The 19305-nt window shown below is 38.8% G+C and overlaps 1 protein-coding gene across 2 annotated transcripts in view; it reads left to right on the top strand.

Annotated features, from left to right (window-relative positions):
* Positions 1–15150, top strand: part of MGAT4A (alpha-1,3-mannosyl-glycoprotein 4-beta-N-acetylglucosaminyltransferase A) — a 90750-nt gene extending 75600 nt beyond the window's left edge. For both annotated transcript variants that reach the window (XM_081155966.1, XM_081155965.1), the window contains exons 11-16: positions 2053–2160; positions 2288–2481; positions 5672–5750; positions 6370–6436; positions 13263–13375; positions 13507–15150. In XM_081155966.1, coding sequence (XP_081012092.1) covers positions 2053–2160; positions 2288–2481; positions 5672–5750; positions 6370–6436; positions 13263–13375; positions 13507–13533 — 588 coding nt within the window. In that variant the 3' untranslated portion in view covers positions 13534–15150. The remainder of the gene's footprint in view (positions 1–2052; positions 2161–2287; positions 2482–5671; positions 5751–6369; positions 6437–13262; positions 13376–13506) is intronic.
* The last annotated feature ends 4155 nt before the right edge of the window (positions 15151–19305 follow it).

Raw genomic sequence — 19305 nt, 5'->3', positions numbered from 1 at the left:
GCTGGCCTTTGGGGTGGTGGCAAGTGAAGGATGACTTCTGCTTTGATTATTCAAATATCAGGTTACATCCTTAGAAATCTTATTGCACAAGTCAATTAGATGGTTTCCTTGTCCAATTTGAATCGTACCTCTGGAAAAAACAAATTTTTATTTATTTGGTGTAAACATAAATAAAATATGAATGTAAACATTTTTAAAAATGAACAAGTAAATTTTGACAGTAATAACATGAAAATATTTATTAAGAGCGTCTGTCATTATATGGTTGGCCTAGTATTCATTCTGACTGCATGACCTTATATCCCCTAGAATAGTTTTATCATCTTTCCTTCCAGTTCACTTTCAGGACATTATCTTCTGGTGTGTGTAAGCTATCATTGCATTCATTCCCTTTGTTGTTGTTCTTGCTGTGTTTTTAAATAACCAGTTTCTTAGAGAAAATCATGGAATATAGTGAAATAGCAGAATAACTACTTTCCAACAATGATTGGACATGTAAATTGATTCACACACTCATTTTTATGATGTAAGGCCTTACCTGTGTTTTCTTTGTGGTTTACAGGAATTTTTATTATAGGGCACAAAAAAGTTAATGTCATCTTTACACTCCAAAAATAGACTAGCAATTTAATTGGTCCTCGGCAGTTCAATCTAATATATGGTTAGGTTCTAAAATGAGGCCTTGAGGTTAAAATCTCTGATAGAAAAAATTAAAACCACAAAACCCCTTTAAATCACCAGTACTTTTAACACACAACCCTTTGGCTGGTTCTATTTTGTCACTCTTAGGCCACACTTTTCTGTGGCCCGTAATTCTTCAGTTTGCTTCCAGTAGGCGTCAAAGAAGCTGTCACCACACACTTGCAACTGGAGCAATCTCTTTGACAGTGGTCTAGGAAACCCTTCAAAGCATTCACACATTCTTCCAGAGATTTAGCAGTCGGCTCTGCCCCTTCAGCCCACAGGTGTGCGTTGCCTGTTGCGTGGTTGGCTCAGTCTCAGGCCCTGTTTGTTCTTCTCCCCTCCCGTTGCTCTTCCTCTCCTTCCACTTGAGTAGTTGAATTTGCGTGAATAAAATATACTGCTTTACTTCTGTTCTAGTGCTAGTAATAATGCTGACCTCTTGTTTAAATTCGATAAGCTAGTCGATGTAGAAAGACTGGTGATTGTTAAAATATATTTGGTCTTATAATTCCGGCCTCTTATTCATAATGTGATTTATGATGGAATTTTTTGTGTGTATAACAGATGTGAGGAAACAGTGGGTCCCCCAAAATATCAGGCTTTTTAATACCCAGTAAATTATTGAAGGTTTTTTAAAGTAGAACTATTTTATAAATATGTCTTTTTCAGTATGTTTTTGGCCTAAAACTTATAAAAAGTCATTGAAAATGAAGGGTTTATCAAAGCATGACCAGCCAGCCATGGCTGTTTTGAAGTACCAAACTAACACCCATTGAGAGCCCTGCTGGCATCAGGTGTCTCACACTCTGATCAAGTTTGAGGACAGGTTGCAATCTGAAGCCTGAGCCGAGAGGCACTTTGAGTTGAAAAGTAGGGTCCCTTAACTGTGCTGAGATAGATTTGTCGGTGGCCCTTTTCATTTTGTTTACTTGCTTATAGTCGAGTTATTGCCTTACATTTTCAAATTGTTTTCATGCAACAAAATGTGCCTTTAATTATTTGCAAATTCTTTATTATATTATCCTTTTGTATATTTTGTCTATTTGACCCAAATCTCTAGCTTATAGTTTGTGCATTTTAATATTAAAAGTCAAGTCTTTATTGACATGTTGTGAGAAATGGTTAAAATTAAATCCTAACCCTTCCCTTAGATGTGCTTATTTTAAATTTCTGCATCTTGTCTGTTTATCAAATAGGTAGTAATCTTATTAATGCCTCAATGAGGACCCTTAAAAAATGTGATTTGTAATTATGAGATGAAGTTGGATTTTCTCTTCAATATTAACCTAAAGGACTTGTCATTTTTCAGATGAGGACAAGATTTCACTTTATAATGTGACACTAACATGATTTTCCCCTAATATTTAGAAACATTGTGATAGACAGAAAGCAAACCTACGAATTCGCTTCCGACCTTCCCTCTTTCAGCATGTTGGTCTGCACTCTTCGCTGACGGGGAAAATTCAGAAGCTTACGGTTGGTCATTTCACTTGATTTTCCCCGTGAACATACAATTTGTTACCTAGTGCATTGTCATTGCTCTTCCTCTTAAGTGTAAATAAACTAAAGGTTGTTTTAATTGCATATATCTCTCTCCTCCTAGGATAAAGATTACATGAAACCATTACTTCTTAAAATCCATGTGAACCCACCTGCAGAAGTATCTACTTCTTTGAAGGTCTACCAAGGACATACACTGGAGAAAACATATATGGGGGAGGATTTCTTCTGGGCTATAACCCCGATAGCTGGAGACTACATCTTGTTTAAATTTGATAAGCCAGTCAATGTAGAAAGGTTGGTGATTACTGAAATATATTTGGTCTTACAGTTCAAACCTCTTTCATAATGTGATTTATAATGAAAGTTTTTTGTGTATAACAGATGTGAGGAGACAGTGGGTCCCAAATGTTGGGTTCTAAAATACATTTCCTACAACTCAGTAATAAAATGGGTTTGTTGTTTTCAGATATAATAGCAGCATTTAGCACATTTGATAAATTCTCTTGGTACTTCTGAACATATATTTAGGGTAGTTTTTTCATACTTTTATGTAGAACTGTGCCACAAAATCTCAAATTCATTTTCACATCCTTAACCCTAGACTATCCCCTAAGATTTAAGTGAGAGATGGTTGACTACCCAGCAGAGTGGTTGAAGTGACAAGTTTAACAGATTGCACCTATTTCTAGTCAATGCTAGATTCCTTTTAGCACCTCAGGGAGGAATTCATGACCCTTTTACGTTTTCCAGTGTTTATGTCCATTGTACAAAGTGTAGGACGCCTTCTCCCTGTTTGTCATTTGGTTGTCATGAGTCCCTCAAACTTTACTCAGTTCTGGCTGTGTTTCCCAGACTCTCTGTAGCATACTTACGTGTGATCCCCAGAGAAGAGAATATAATTCTCTAGCCTCTGGCTTATTTTGTTATGTGTTCTCATGAAGGGCCATTTGGTTTTTATAATATGCCAAAAGTCATTTGGGATCATTCTATTTAAGGTGGACAAAAACAATGCATAGCTATAATGTAATGTTACTAATTTTCTTTTGTTACTCTAAACTGATTCTGAGGAGGAATGTAAATGTAAAAATGTTTTAAACAATGGAAATATCACTGGAAAAACATAAAAATACTTTTCAGTAATATTTTGTACTTACATGAGTGTGTAGTATTTGTCATTATTTAATGCTCATTTTATACTATTTCATGATAATCTGCACTTTGCAGTATTGTTTACCACACTTAGAGTCATCCCAGAATTAGAAACAACAATTTTCTTTCACCTCCTTGATAAACAAGAATAGCCTCAAGTCATGTCTATTGGTTTATTTTTAGCAAATGAAAATAATTCCACTGAAGATCTGCCTACTCATATATTGGAGATCAAATTTCTTAGCAACAAACACGTTTACAATAAACCTCTGTAAAGTAGTATTTACATGCCCCTACTAGGGCTCTTTTCTAGTAGAAACTCATATGAATTTTCTCTTTGGACAGAAAAAAGCAATCACTTTTTGATTTTCACGATAACTTACATGCTAAGAAGGAAAAAAATAGAAGTTGCGTTTGTCAGTGCAGACATGAAGTGTTAGGAGAAATGTTTCCTGGCTGTTGAGCATGATGTGTGTTCATTATACTAAAGCTGAAAAGTATGAAGGGTAAGGAAAGAGTCACAGCCCCGAGGACACCCTGGTGACCATATTGGCACTTTTTCCCCTTGATAATTCTTTCCACTTTCTACTTTGAGATCATGGTGTATATGTAATTTTATATCTTATATTTTCCATTATGCTCTGTCATACACAATTCATAAATGTTTCAGTGGCCGCACAGCATCCCATTGCACGGCTCTGTCACCCTTCACTTCCGATGTTAAGCTCTGGGTGAAACTGAGTTTTCCACTATAGACAACTGCTTAGTGACCACCCCTGACTCAATCTGGCTAAACTCCAGATTATATCCATATATATATATTTAAAACTGATATTTAGAGAGAGAGGAAGGGAGAAGGAAGGAGAGAAACATCTACGTGATGTTTCATCCATCGGCTGCCTCCTGCACACCCCTACCAGCAGGGATCGAGCCTGCAACCTGGGCAGGTGCCCTGACCAGGAATAAAACCTGCAACCCTTCAGTGTCACACGGGCCACAGCTGGGCTTTATTTTCTTAAAATGGCTTCCCTTCCCATATTTTTGCACTTATAGCTGAGATATTGAATGGCCCATGGTTATATGAAGCAGCATTCGATGGCAAAGATGTCTTAAAAAGAAGTGTCTCAGTGAAAATGTTGGAAGTAATTTTTGGTGTAGCTTAGAAAGAACTTCTTGTTAGGGTCCCCTGACCCGTGTAACTTTTGAAAATCAAGTCCTTATTATAGGTGATTTCTGCCCACAAATATCATACTGTAACTATGTCAGAACCATATTGTAACTATTACTTGCTGAATGTCCTTAATATGCATAGTACTTTTTGTCAGTTCTCATAAACTTCTTGATATAGTCATGTGCGGGTGGGAATATCTGCATTGTATAGATAAAACTCAGTCTCAAAGCTAATGCAACTTGCTAAGGTGAAAATTCTAGTAAATGAGACCCCCAGGACTGGGATGCACGTCTTTTTACTACTAAGCAGAAACTTTTAACCATTTCATTGAACTAAACTTAAGTTTAGGTCTAGATTTAGATACATTTTGTATGCCATATCTGGTATCCACCCTCCTCCACATACTTACCCACATATACTAGTTTTCAGAGTATCAGAATATAGGAACATTATACTCATACCCAGGAGTGTTTTAGATTTACCATAGTATATCATGCAATCAATCATTTTTCAAATATTTATTAACACTGACAAATGGAATCATTCAGATATTTGGAATTGGTTAATTTATTTTTACTCTACTAATACAGAAATAATTTGTATTGGATAAAACTAGCTCAGTTGGTTAGAGCGTCATCCCAGTGTGCCAGGGGTGCAGGTTCAGTCTCTTATTAGGGCACATCCAGGAATTAACCAGTGATGCATCAGTAAGTGGAGCAGCAAATCGATGGCGCTCTTTCTCTCTCTCTCTCAAAAACCACCAAAAAAACTAGTCTTTGAACTTGCCACAACTTGTGGTTGTCCTAGTGAAATTTTTTTATAAAAGACACAGTATTATAATTACTATTCCCATCAAGAGGTTGATATATTTAAAGCATTATAAACAGCAACATAAAACTGTCATCATTTTTTAATCTTTTAAGTACATAATCATGTTAAGCAGCAACTGCATCCCTTCTGACTGAAGGAATTAACATATCACCTCAGGGCTTCACCCTTCAGTTTTTAAGTTCCCCACAACTATTCAGAGCATAATGTGCAGTTACGACAAGTTCTGGTGGTGTCAGCGTGTGTGGAAAGCTTCCTTTGCGGGCAGACCACCTTCCTGAGTCTTTGTAAAGTCTTGTCTGACTTGTATTTGTATTTTTATGCTTGTATTTTCAGTTATTTGTTCCATAGTGGCAACCAAGAACATCCAGGAGATATTCTGCTAAACACATATGTGGACGTTTTGCCTTTTAAGGTATGACTATTTTCCCCTTAACCTTTCTTAAGAACTAACACCAGTAGGCTTGGTTTGAGGCTATTCTTGTTTATGAAGTAAAAGAAAGTTCTCATTATTGTGGGAGGGACGTCAGTGGTGAGTAATACTATTTTTTTTTTAAATATGAAACAGTATATTGTCCCGTTTGCCTTATTTATAGAATGAGCCTTTATTTTGCTTCCCATTGGAAAGTACTTGGAAGTTTGTACCAGGAAAATACCATGCGATTTTATTGCCTGTTGATTACTACAGAAAGTTAATGTACTAGTCTCTAAGGAATTCTTAGATTTCTTTCAAGTTCTTGTGTATATTTTCAATAGAAAATAGTTTTCTCTTAAATTGATTTGAATTTTAAATTATATGAAATTTAAATTTTCCAGTCACCAAAATATTATATACAGATTCAGATGATGGTGAGAAACAAGAACCATGATATTGATACGCCTTTTAAAATTCAAGACTGAAATGGCATTTTCTGTTTTTAGAGATAAGCTGTGCCACAAATTCTACTTTTATATTTATTAAGGTATGGTAATAACTTAGCTTTGTTTTAAATAGAAGAAATTATTTATAAAATAATGTTTTTGTTCTGTTTTAGAGTGAAGGTTTGGAAATAAGCAAAGAAACCAAAGACAAACGATTAGAAGATGGTTATTTCAGAATAGGTAATACCAACTTTAAACTTGTAAAAAAAAAAAAAAAAGGCCTTTATTTTGAACTTGCTCCTAAAATAATTTTTAAATCCTCACCTGAGGATATGTTTATTAATTTTTTTTAGAGAGAAGAAGGGAGGGACAGAAGCATGGATGTGAGAGAGAAATATCTATTGGTTGCCTCCCATATGTGCCCCAAATGGGGGATCCAGTCTGCAGCCTAGGTATGTGCCCTGACCAGGAATCAATCCCGCAACCTTTTGGTGCACAGGACAAAGCTCCAACCAACTGAGCCACCCAGCCAGGGCTTCTAAAGTAATTTTAAATGCTTTCAAGTATTCAACAGCTTTAGGATTACAGTTACCAGTGCGCTCCAGGTATAATTTGTTCTTGCATTTTATTGTCTTGACCCAACTAGGATTTCAAAGGTTCATTCACTGGTTCTCTTTTTTTCTCCACCTGCCATTTAATTGTTGCTGTTCACTGACAGATGATCTGCCTTCTGCAGTCTCCCTGCAGGACCGTAGCTACTCTCCTGGTCTCAGCAGCATCCATATGCCAGAATCCATGCCTTTCTCTCTAACCCCCATCTTGGGCTTCAGATCTCTACTGATACCCACTGACATAGTCACCTACTCTGAGCATCTGTAATACGGACTTTTTTTATTGGTCACCACACTTTCTGTTGTCACAATTCATCTGGTAGCCTGAGCCTAACCTTGGGAGATACCCTGAATACCACCCCCTTTTACTGCCTGTTAGCATAAATATGTCCATCTGCGATGGTGCTCTAGGCTCTGGGCCTTTGTGTGGGAGCCAGAGAAGGACCACATCTGCCTGTGTCCTTTTGTCAGCTTTTCACAGAGCCACTTTTTAAATGTTGACATTATAATTATGTTAACCTGGGTAAAACCTCCATGATCAGATTCCTTCATTCCCACCTACTTTCTCAACTTGCTACCTTCCTCTTATTATCTTTTTCTCTAGTCCCAAGACTATTGTTCCTCTCATGTTCCATGCTCTTATGTGCAGCTATGTCTCTGGCTATTTATTTTTATTGTTGACATTATTACAGATCTCCCCCATTTCCCCCCCTTTACCCACCCCTTCTCCTGCACCTCCGGCCTGCCTTTACCACACTGCTGTCTGCGTCCATTGGCTATGCATATATGTTCTTTGGCTAATCTGGCTATTTTTTTCCCCCTGAAATGATCAGTTGATATTTCTTCTAGTGAATGCTTTCTCATCCTCTATTAACCAGTTTAGTTGCCCCTCTTTTTTGTTCTTCTTACCACACTGTGTGTACCTGTAGTGTGTGATCGTGGCTCAGTTCTGTGTGCTCACCGTGGAAAGGAAGGGGTGTTGTCTCTCACATAGGGCCTGTCACTTGATAGATATCACCTCAGTGAATGACTGTGTTTTCTTTTACTTAAAACAAATTAATGCTTTTCTTAGTGGTAGGCAAAAGAGAGTACTGGTGAATTAGTTTTTTGGGTACACAGGACAGACACAGCCTTGTAACTCTCTAGAGCAGTTTTACATATGGTGAAAGTCAGTTTTTGCTACAAGGCTTGTGCACTAACCCTAATTCTTATGTAGTTTGGGTGTATACAGGAGTTTATTTTCATAATTGGGTTACATCTTAGCCCACCTCTAGAAGAATTCATAAAATTAGAGTATATGAGACATTTATTAATCGTATTACCTGTCAATAATTTAATTTCTGAGAATGTTGTAATCTAGATTAGAGAGTAGCATAGGAAGTAGATCTATATTAAGTATCTCTGCAGTAATCTGAGATAAGGACCATCTCAGACATCAACTCATATGTATTTAGAACCAGAAGAGAACTGATGAATTGTCAGACCTAGGACACGTGTCACAAAAGCGTGCATCAGAAACATAGAGCAGTGATTTTTTTCAGCTGAACATAGAAATCTCTGCCCGCTTAAGAGGTAAGTGTGTGAGGGGCCTTATGGACTTTCTCCCTAGTGGAACAACCACAGCTGGTGAAAATTATTTTTTTTAAATACAGCAAACGGAAAAACATTTACTCATGAATACTTGAATCTCAGTAAGAACATGAGGAGTCCAAGGCATGTGAGCCCTCACTGGCTCCATTACCCACAATGTCCAGGCCAGTGAGATAGAAGCAATGCAGCGAGGCCACTGGCTCCTGGCCCGCCAACTCCCACTCCAGGGCTGTGGTATCTCACAGGAAGGACAGGTGCCAGCCTCTGTCCTCCCCAGCTCCATGTTGCAGAAGCTCTGTTCCAGACCAGAGCAGCTAAGAATTCGAGGCTCCTTTTCTTCACCAAACCTCCATTCGTAGGGCAGAAGCTCTTCCCAGGCACAGCAGGGCGAGAAGACCTGGCCGTGATCACCCTCACCCCAGATCACTTGCCCCAGCATGTGGGAGAGGTAAGCCGAGAAAATGAAGGGCTGCTGCCGCCCAGTGCCCTGCTCATAAAGCAGCGCTGTCACTCCAGGGGAAGTAGGCTGCTGTCCCTGCCAAAGATCCTCAGCAGTGATACAGAGATTTTCTCCAGGGGAGAGGAGGCCATAGAACAGAGAGCCCTGTAGCTCTCCCAAAGGGGACTGACTGATTTGAGACAGAGCTTGGTGAAGTTCAAGTGTGAGGGCATTGTGAAATACAATTGGGATTTTGGTGGTAAGCAATTAAGAGGAGACTGGTAGCTACCTTCAAGCTAAACTGTAGCCTGTCCAGAAGTTTGACAGAGAGAACCAGGCAAAGAGCGAGCTAATAAGCGCCTTCTTGGGTGGGAAGAAGCCACCCACAAGAGACTGGCCCACAAGGGACCTGGGTTTTAGTGGATCAGACTGTGCAGCAACTTACGCCTGAAGGCGTGTCAGAAAAAACAGACAGCTGGCAATCAATAGAGAACTGATGGTTGAAGGTGGCATAACAGCTTAAGGACAGGGTTGTGAAAGAAATACTAGACATGAGTAAGTTAAAGGAGGCAGCAGAGCCTTTCACAGAAGCATTGGAAGGAATGGACCACTGCCAGCATGGAGGGGGTCGGAAAGGACATGACCTTGAAAGTCCCTCATAATGCCAGCATTTTAGGATTCTAGTCACTAGTACTTTCCTCTTTCATTTTCCCCTTCTTTCCTGTCTTTTAACACTTACTGGACTATTGGGTTAAGGACAGAAGTTAAACTTGTTGTTTGGAAAAATAATACATGCACATGGTACCAATTACAAATGTAATCGGTGAACTTAAGTCTCATTCCCTCCTCTTGCCCCGCCTACCCAGTGTTTCCTAGAGGCAGTTGCTCTAATGATTTGTGTCCATATGTGAGTGTCTTCTTTCAAAACACATAACCATGCACAAATATTTATATACTGCACAACCTTATACTGCATCTTTTTTCACGGAATAAAATACATTTTGTGCATATGGAAGATGGACACCTTTTGAAAATTGTAAATATTTCAGATGTACAAAAAGATGCAAATATAATAAATATCTGTGTCCAGCCTGAGATTTGCCAGGTCTGTTGTTCTACCCTAACACCTTCTTTCCCTCACCCCAGGGTAGCTGCATTCCTAAACTGTGTGGCTACCATTTCCCTGTGCACTTTACTATGTATCTATAACATATCCCCAAACAATGCACAGGGTTATTTTTCTTGTTTTTAAATTTGATACAAGTTACATCATCCTGTAGTCTATAAATAATTTTTCTCTCTCTCCACGGGAGACTGACCGGTGTGATGCGTGTATCTATGGCTCGCTCATTTTCACTGCTGTATAGATTCTCCTGTTTGGCATAAGGTTTGTTTCCATCTTTTTGTGATTATAAACGGCTGATGTGAACACTTATGCACGTGTATGAGAGTTTCTCTGCAGTGCATACTTAGGCTTGGCAGGCAGTCTTCAACTGCATAATCTCCATTCTTCCCTCCCTTCTTTTAATTGGCTGCCTCGCATTCCTTCATGTTAGTGTGTGAATTTATTCAGCCAGTCTCCAGTGATGACTGCCTAGGTTGTTTGCAAGTTCTGCACATGTGAGAATGTATCTGCTGGATAAAATTGCTGGGCAAAAGTGTTTTAATGAGGCCAGTTATATCAATGAGGCCAGTTTTTCTAATTAAATGAACTCATCAGGTGACAGTATCAGTATCACATTCATTAAAATGTTTTAAGTTTCACAGTATTTTTCAGCCCTGAATTCCTGCCTAACTCAACAGAAAGTAATACTTTCTTGTGCTCCCTATCCCATTCCAGCCCCAAGGACATACTTTTATGAAATAAATTTATTAGTTTTTGAGTAAAAACATTACTTTGCAAGTATAAGTTTAATATTTCTTATACAAATGAGTACAAGCTTTGTCTCATATGATTTTCCAGTTTGATTGTATCTTATCTTACTAGGAGCCTAGTCAATATATTGTAAGACTCTAAAATGGACTGTAAAATACACTACCACAGGGCCAGCAAACTAAACCCAGGGGTCAGATCTGGCCCACTGCCTGTTTTTGAATGGACCGTGAGCTAAGAATGTTTTTAAAATTCTTTTTCATTGTTTATTTTCATTTTTAAAAGGTTGAAAAATTAAAAAGAATATTGTTGACAACTAAAACTTACAAAAAATTCAACTTCCCATGTCCATAAATAGTGTTGGAACAGCCGTGCTCACTGTGTTTGTTACGTGTGGCCTGTACACCTTTATGCTACAGCAGCAGAGGCGAGGGGCTGCAGCAGAGGTCAGGCGGTGCTCGGTGGCTCGGATTGTTGCCTGGCGCACTGCGAGTAGCAATGGTGCGTTTCTCATTGGACAGTGTTTCGAGTTCCGCACTTATCACTGTACTGTGACATTAAAAAACATACCAGCACTTATGCACCATGTCAGAACAGAAGTAGACTTTGATTGCTTTTAACACAGTGGGGACAGTGTCAACAGTCAGAACACAAAGCAGAGTATTTGAGCAGTTTTCCTTGGCGCCTGATGAGTTGGCATTTGCCGATACTGCTCAGTTATTTGGAGTCAGTGCCACATTTGAAGTGACTGAAGAATTGGTCTTTGAACAGTTTGGAACAACTACAGACGAATGTTTTCAAAGAAGTCAAGAAAACACAAAATCAGTACAGCCTGCAGTGGAATCCGCTAAGATGTGTTGCAGCGAATGGTGGTAGCGATGTGTGTGAGGAAGACGGCTTAGCTGGATAAAGTTACAAAGCTTGTGAAAGTGTAAGGCTTCTAAAGCCTGTGGTCATTTACTTTATTACTCATCAGCAGGTACTTTACAGAAAATATTTCAATCTGTCATAATTTTATTAAACCAGTAGTGTCTGCAGCGAACTTGATTCCCTCTCGTGGACTTCGCTATCATCAGTTCTCTGATTTTTGTGAGAAATAGGAACTGAGCATCCTGACCTGTTCTGGGGCTTAGCAGTGATACTTTTTTGTTTTAGCTCAGAAACAAGATTTTTCTAAGAGAGAACTGCCTCAACCACTGTTATCTCTTTGAAAATTAATTTTTGCTACAGACTTGATATTTTTTAAAGAATTCAGCCTAAAATTACAGACAAAACAGTATTTATATGCAAAACTTACATTGCAGTCAAGTCACTGATGACAGCATTATTTGAAGTATAAGTAATATCAAGCTGAGGAGCTTCTATGAATCACTTTCATGGAAAGGAATGACACACTGGAAGGCAAATATGAAAGAAGAATCTAATAGAATTCCAAAAATACCTTCCATGTGATGAACATGCTCCATTAAAATCATGTGCTTGTGGATTGATTTATTCAGCTAAGCCGTCTGTCCTAGATTTGGCAGTGTCGAGGCTATATGAAAGGAAATATGCAGGGTGAAATATATAAAATTTCACTGATCCACATTAACATAAGACCATTGCAGTCGATTTTTGATAAGGAGCACTGACTTTGAATTCCAGTTAGTTAGAAATGTTATCCTTGCTAAAGAATTACATTCTCCTTAGTATACCTGTATTGGGAGGAAAATTGTACTCAGTTGTTGTTACTGTATTTTGAATTTCTATATATACACATATGTACATACACACCTACCTGGTATCCTCAGTTTTCCTCTTAGACAAAATTCTCTCTTTATAGAAAAAGTTTGCTAATCTCTGGCTTAGAGAAAAGTGGTTCAGAAAAAAATTTTTCCTGTCACATTTTCAATAGCATTTTTTGGTTTTATTTTAAAAAGAATATTATTCCTTACCTCTCAGAAAGAAAAATTGGGTACAGATTACCTTTTATAGAAGTTCTTGGCTCTCATCCTCATGGGAGAGCTTTTTCAGCTTGTCATTTATAATGGAGTTTTATATTGTAATTTCTAGAGAAGGTATCACTTCTTAATTCCTACTAGATGTGACCTTGGAAAGAAGACACAGATTGAGCCCCTGCTCAAGGCCAGCATTGTATGTACATCTAATTAAAGCACTGAAATGCTGTTACTGACTTAACCCTCAGAGTGGCTAGAGGGAGGGATGGCCGTCTGTTTTGGTAAGGGTATGAGTAAGTCACATTTTGCTAAAAACCAGTGTGAAAACACTGTTAATGCAAGAACAAATACATTTTTATTTTGTTTTTAACTTACAATAAGAAAAAATATAGCTCTGCCTCTTCAAATGGATTGCTTCTATTTTTAAAGCATGCACTACCTCATGAAAAATTTTTAAGTTGAATAAAAATAGGGAGAAGGAAAAAAACTCGCCTGTGCCCTGCACGAAGACTTCCACTAGAAATCTTTCGGTCTCCTCCTTCCCTGCCTTACGTCAGTGACCTCTGCCGTGTGCTGGCGCCAGCCTACCCCATAAGTGGTGATCTTTGTTTTGAAGGAAAATTTGAGAACGGCGTTGCGGAAGGAATGGTGGATCCCAGCCTGAACCCCGTTGCAGCCCTTCGACTTTCAGTTATTCAGAATTCTGCTGTTTGGGCCATTCTTAATGAGGTAAGACCATCTATTACATCCGTGAAACAGCTTAGAGTCCCTATGTTTTACATTCTGAGTTACCTGTTTAAGTCCTTTTGGAAATGAAAAACTGATTGCCTTATCATGCTCTTCACAATTTTGTATTTCAGATTCATATTAAAAAAGTCACCAAGTGATCAGCTAAGAGACCAACATATTTTTTGCTGTATATTTGTTGATTAAAGATAGTGAAGCATGTACTTTTTTTTTTTACTTGAACACTACCTCTTGTGAAATCTACTGTAGATGATTGTCATTTCCGCTCGGAAAGTGAACCTCCCATGGATAATACATTCATTCCAACCTAAGCTGTCCTCCAGTTTTAACTTGACTCAGACATTTTATAGTTACGACAGCCTGTTAATATGACTTGTACTATTTAGGTATTATACTAATACATAAGAGTTGTACATATTGTTACATTCCTTAAATTTGAGAAAAATTAATGTTAAATACATTTTATGAAGGGGGTACTTTTGAAATTCATTTATTTTACTATTATAGACCCTCTTTTATAGATTATCAGGGATTATATATAAATATATAAAAAATGTTATGGAGTTAATTTATTAGAAACACTTTAAGAAGTACATATTTTTGTGCAGTAAATTTTTGAATCGATCCTTTTTTTGAAAACCAGTTACCTTGCTTTTTTAAGTTCTTTCTATATTTTCCTTTGGAAATGCAAACATTACAAGTTAATGCCATTTTTCAAATGCACTGCCATTTCAGAGTGATTCTAGATTGAACTCCTAACTGAAGTACTTTTTTACAATAGCTCCCACCTTATCTGCGGCTTTGCTTTCTGTGGTTTCAGTTACCCATAGTCAACTGTGGTCCAAAAAATTAAATGAAAATTTCCATAAATAAACAACTCATAAGTTTTAAATTGTGTGCCAATCTGAGTAGTGTGATGAAAGCTCGTGCCGTCTGGCCAGCCTGGGACATGAGTCATCCCTTTGCCAGTGTATCCGAGTCACTTCATCTCATCACACAGGCATCGTGTCATCTCCCGTCAGGAGGGCCAGTACAGTGTAATAAGGTATTTTGAGATAGAGACCATTCATATAATTTTCATTACAGTATATGGTTATAATTGTTCTTTTATTATTAGTTGTTAAGCTCTTACTGTGCCTAATTTTTAAATTTTATCACAGGTATGTATGTACAGGAAAAAACAACATAGAGGGTTTGGTACTAGCTGTGGTTTCAGGCATCTACTGGGGGTCTTGGAACACATCCCCCTGTGGACAAGGGGGGACTACTGTAATCACTGATTTCGAACAAAATATTATTAAAGGTATTTCTCATTCCTTAAAGCCAAGATTTTAAAACCAGTATCCTTTTTGAGGCTTATTTTACTATACTGTGTATGGTGTAAAGCCACAAAAAAAATCAGCCTGATAAATTGTAATGTGCGGGTGATGCACTGAGCCTGGGTTACCGTAGATTCTGCTCATTACAGCTCCTCCGATATGTAAATGACAGACTCTCTTTGGATCTTTGTCTTTATTCTGCGAGTGAGATGCGTTATCTCTTTTCATGTCGATCCTTATATATTTGCACTCATTTTATGAGTTTTGACAGAATGTTTTCTAGATAATGCTATTGTGTGTCATAAATAGTTTAATATTAAAGAAAAACAAAATTGTAATACTGGTTTTTGGTGAAAGGTATTGCAGCAGTTGTATGTTTTTCCAAAATGATTTATTCTATTGTATTAGAATTTATAAGTAAATTCATATCCAAAAGATTATTATTCTTAAACATACTACAACGCAAATATTATCAGTGATCTTGACAATTTTCTGAATTATCAGCATCAGTCCCCAGCCAGTCTGGCATGCCTCAGGTGGGCTGCCGGTGGGTGACAGGTGGTGGTGATTGATCCCGAGCTTTCAGTGTCCCTGGCTGAGGCTTGGGTGGCTGGGGTTGCGCTGGCTGCTGTGAGCCTGGAGGAGCTTGCCTGGTTCCGTGGTGTGCTGGGCAGATGGCTTCCCAACAGCATTGTTTTCTGTGCAGTTAAGAAGTGACAAGGGCTGGGAAGCACTGATCGAATTTCCATTACTCCACATTAGAATCATTTTTAGTTACTTTTCTTGATTAAAATGTCACATGTTGCTGATGATTTTTATGTCAAACTCCAGTTAAAATTTTTTATTGGGGTTTTTACGTTTACTTTTTCATTTAAAAAATTTTACTATTGATTTTTTTCTCAAATTTTCTTGGCCCAGTGCCTACAGGCAGATTTGAAAATAACTTTTCATTATAAAATTTGGCACTTGCTGAACACACTTGATTACTGCTATCACAACTAAGTATCAGGAGGTAAAAACCTACAGGTAGGTTTAGAAGTCCCCTCGTTTCCCTGTTTCTTAAGCAGCCAACTCTGATTACAGGAGAAAAACGGTCCTCTGAAAATCCAAAGGTGACAGTTATTGCAGCCCCGTGCCATCGGTTGGGGCGTCTCGGGCTTTAGACTGCACCTTTCCCTGTTTTCCTGCTCACACTCCTCCCAGGATTAGCTCATCCCTCCTGTTCCTTAGAATACTTTTAGCCAAATCTTGTCCATCTTTCAAGGCCTCTCTTGTGCACCCTCCCCGTGAATCTGTTACCAGTGCCCAGTAGTGCCTACAGTAGTGCCTGGCACATGGCAGGTGCCCTGCAGTGTCTGGATGAGGGACCAGCTGTTTCAGCCCACACTCTTCTCAACTCCCTTCACCTACCGTCCTTGCCACACACCTACACACACACTCAGCTCTCGAGTTTTCGATTGTTTATGGGGAGTGTGTATATGTGTGCACGTGTTCTCTGACCAAACTTCAAGCCCCTGAGGGCAAGCCTATAACTCACACTTCTTACCTGTGCTCCGCTGCAGCAGGTGCTCAGATAGTCTCCTTTTTAGTTGCTCTCTCCTTCCCCTGAGCTCTACACTAGACAGAAGCAGCCATGCTTTCCTCAAGTGGGAAGTGATAGTGGTCCTAAGAGCTGAGTTAATGAGTGAGGTCTTGGGACAGGTCAGAGGTGAAGAGTCCTGGAACTGAAAGTAAATTATTGATCTTGAGAGGCCATTGAACCACTTTTTCCAAAATAGTTGGAGAAAGCATCAAATGGCAAGACTACGTATATAGATAAATAAGGCATGGTTTAGCATTTGGTGTGGGTTTCACATAAACTAGTCAAGAGCTGTACTCTCCTAAATAGTGACCACTACACACATGGTGACTCTTTAAATTAATAAAACATCCACCTTCTCCCTTTTGCTAGCTAGTGAAGTGCTCACTAGCTGCACGTGGCTGGTGGCCACTGCATCGGACAGCAAGGATACAGAATGTTTCCTTCATGGCACAAAGCTCTTTTGGCGAGCAGTGTGTCGAGCTTGCTAAGATGAACATTTTAGAAACCAGAATAATGAATTTTGATTATTAGGTTAAAAGTAGACATGCAGAATATATCATAGTGCAAATGATAAGTATTTTGAGTGAGAAGGGGCCAAGGACCTATTTCTAGGATTCTAAGAGCCAGGATTTCTGTGTTGTTTGTCCTAAGACTCTGTTCTTTACAGCATGCCCTGTACCACTCCAGACAAAAAGAGCAATGATGTGAGGTAGCGAGATTGAAAAGCTTTGGCAAAGTGAGTGCAATGGGTTATTTAGCACACACACGTCCATTATATAGAAGCATGTGTATATTAACTCAGCCATTGGAGATGTCTTTGAGCAAAGGTATGGCTTTTCAAGTCAGTGGTTGTGCCACTAAAGAATCAGGTGTTATTAATCATGTGAGCCCTTCAAGCAGAGTTTCCTCAGGCTGGTAGCAGAAGTTAGAGATTCACAGCATGAGGAGGCATCACTTGCTGGTTTAAGATGGAGGCCACATAACAAGAAATGCAGGTGGCCTTAAGCCTAGACGTCAGCTGGCAGCCGAGGGAAAGGCACCTGCACAGCCACAGGAACTGAACACAGCCAACAACCCGAACGAGCGGGCAAGTGGATTCTCCTGCAGCAGATGAGAGCCCGGCCTGCCGACACCTTGATTCCAGCCCGAGACCCTGAGCAGAGCACTCGGGCCTGCCGGGACCCCTGTGATACAAAGTGAGTTCCTAAATTTGTGATGTGTTGTGTAGCAATGAAAGATGAAGGCAGCATTTAAAAGGTGAGGAGGGAAAGTCTTCATACAGGTTCCCTCTAGTATGGTGATATTTCTGGACAAATGCATGAGTCGTCTTACTAGCAAATCCTATACCTGGGCCTCATCTGGGGTTTCTGTGCCAGAGATCTATCTTCATTGGGAGTTTGTTGACAAAAACTGACAGCATCTTAGTGTTTCTAAAGGAACTGCTAGGAGTAGGATCCAAACATATATAAGGAATCTCTCCTGGCAGAAGTATTAACTTTATGCCCATTTAGTCTGCTCTGAGCCTGTCCGTGTGTTTAAGGATGATGAACAGTATTTTAAATAAGATATTAAATTACGAGGAAAAACTCTCTGCCTTTATGTAGATCATATAATCTACTTTGTACTGAAGTATTTTTTTCAAACCAAAATTTATTGTCTAAGCACCTATCAGATCCTGTATGTGCCAACCAAATTTTTGTACTTTGCGATTATCCAAAATACCTCTGCTTCCAAGCCCTTAATTGCTAATGAAGTTTTTAATTTTGGTTTGTCCAGTCACTTTTGTGCTTGTTTTTACTATAATGCCATACATAGCGTTGATGTAAGTGAAATATAGCTGAAGGAAAAAATGAGAGGCTAACACTGTCAGAGTTCAGCAGTTGGGGTCATAAACACCTTAGTGTTTTAAGGGAACTTCTATATCCCATCTCTCTCTTTTATAGAAAAGGAAACTTTTCTAAGCTATGTATAAGTATTATAGTGTAAAATTTAGTTTGTTGTAAATTTTGATTATTAATCTTAACAGACATATGCCATGATAACTAGTATGCTTTATTTCTTTAATGCATGTGGACATTCAATACTGCTAAGACTATTACCACAGTATTGTATTTTTTGAAAAGAGGGTTTGTTACTATGTCCATATCATCAATACCTATATATAAACTCTTCTCGGTGAAACTCCCCCGACGTGTGGACACTAACTAGATCACCTTCAAAGGAGCAGACCACAAGCTGGCACTCGCTCCACAGTGCATTTGCGTTGAGAATTCTAAGACATTGTTCAAGAAAGTAAACTGAGTGTGTTGAATGGCCTATACTTTGTGCTATTCCAGTGTTGTAATGTTGTAGCAAAAACATTGAGTTGTGTGCTAAAATTAGGACTGTCTGTCATGGGGAGTCCCCTCAGGCATTAGGGAAGCTACTTTGTCACGTGCTGCCAGCTGTTCCATGGTTTAGTAATTAGTAACTGCCCTGGAGTCAAAGGTTCGGTATGCTAGTGTGATTAGCATCTCATGATTTATTGGGAATGCTCAGTGTTTGCCAAAATTGGACGAAAACATCTTTTGAATACATTTTCTGAGCCTTAAAAATGGCTGATACCGCCAGTACTGTAGATGCACCACCAGCAGATGTGATACTGTTCATTTAAGTACAGACAGTAATGTTTTCTAGGAGATTTAGAAATAAGCTGATTAAACATAATAATCACATTTCATTTATGGAATGAGAAACTGAAGTGTTTCTCACTGGGAACACTTGGGAAAGGTGGTGTTCGCATCTGGGATGCTTCTGGAAGTACCCCTTGGAGAAGCTGCCTGAGGCGTCGCTTCCCCGGGTCGTACTAATTTTTTTTCTCCTCAATGTATTGTACAGATTTCCTTGCAATGTCTTCAATGGTTGGAGGGGTAATATCTGTAGTAATGTTTTAGGTGCCTGTTAGATTTTCAAAGGAAGATTATTTTCAAATTTGCTGCTATAACCTAATAGCTGGTCCTGTTGACTGTGCC

Source organism: Miniopterus schreibersii, assembly GCF_964146895.1.
Source record: "Miniopterus schreibersii genome assembly, chromosome: 13".
Classification (NCBI taxonomy): domain Eukaryota; kingdom Metazoa; phylum Chordata; class Mammalia; order Chiroptera; family Miniopteridae; genus Miniopterus; species Miniopterus schreibersii.
Note: the sequence above shows the minus strand (reverse complement) of the source record. Positions and strands in the feature narration are given on the sequence as shown.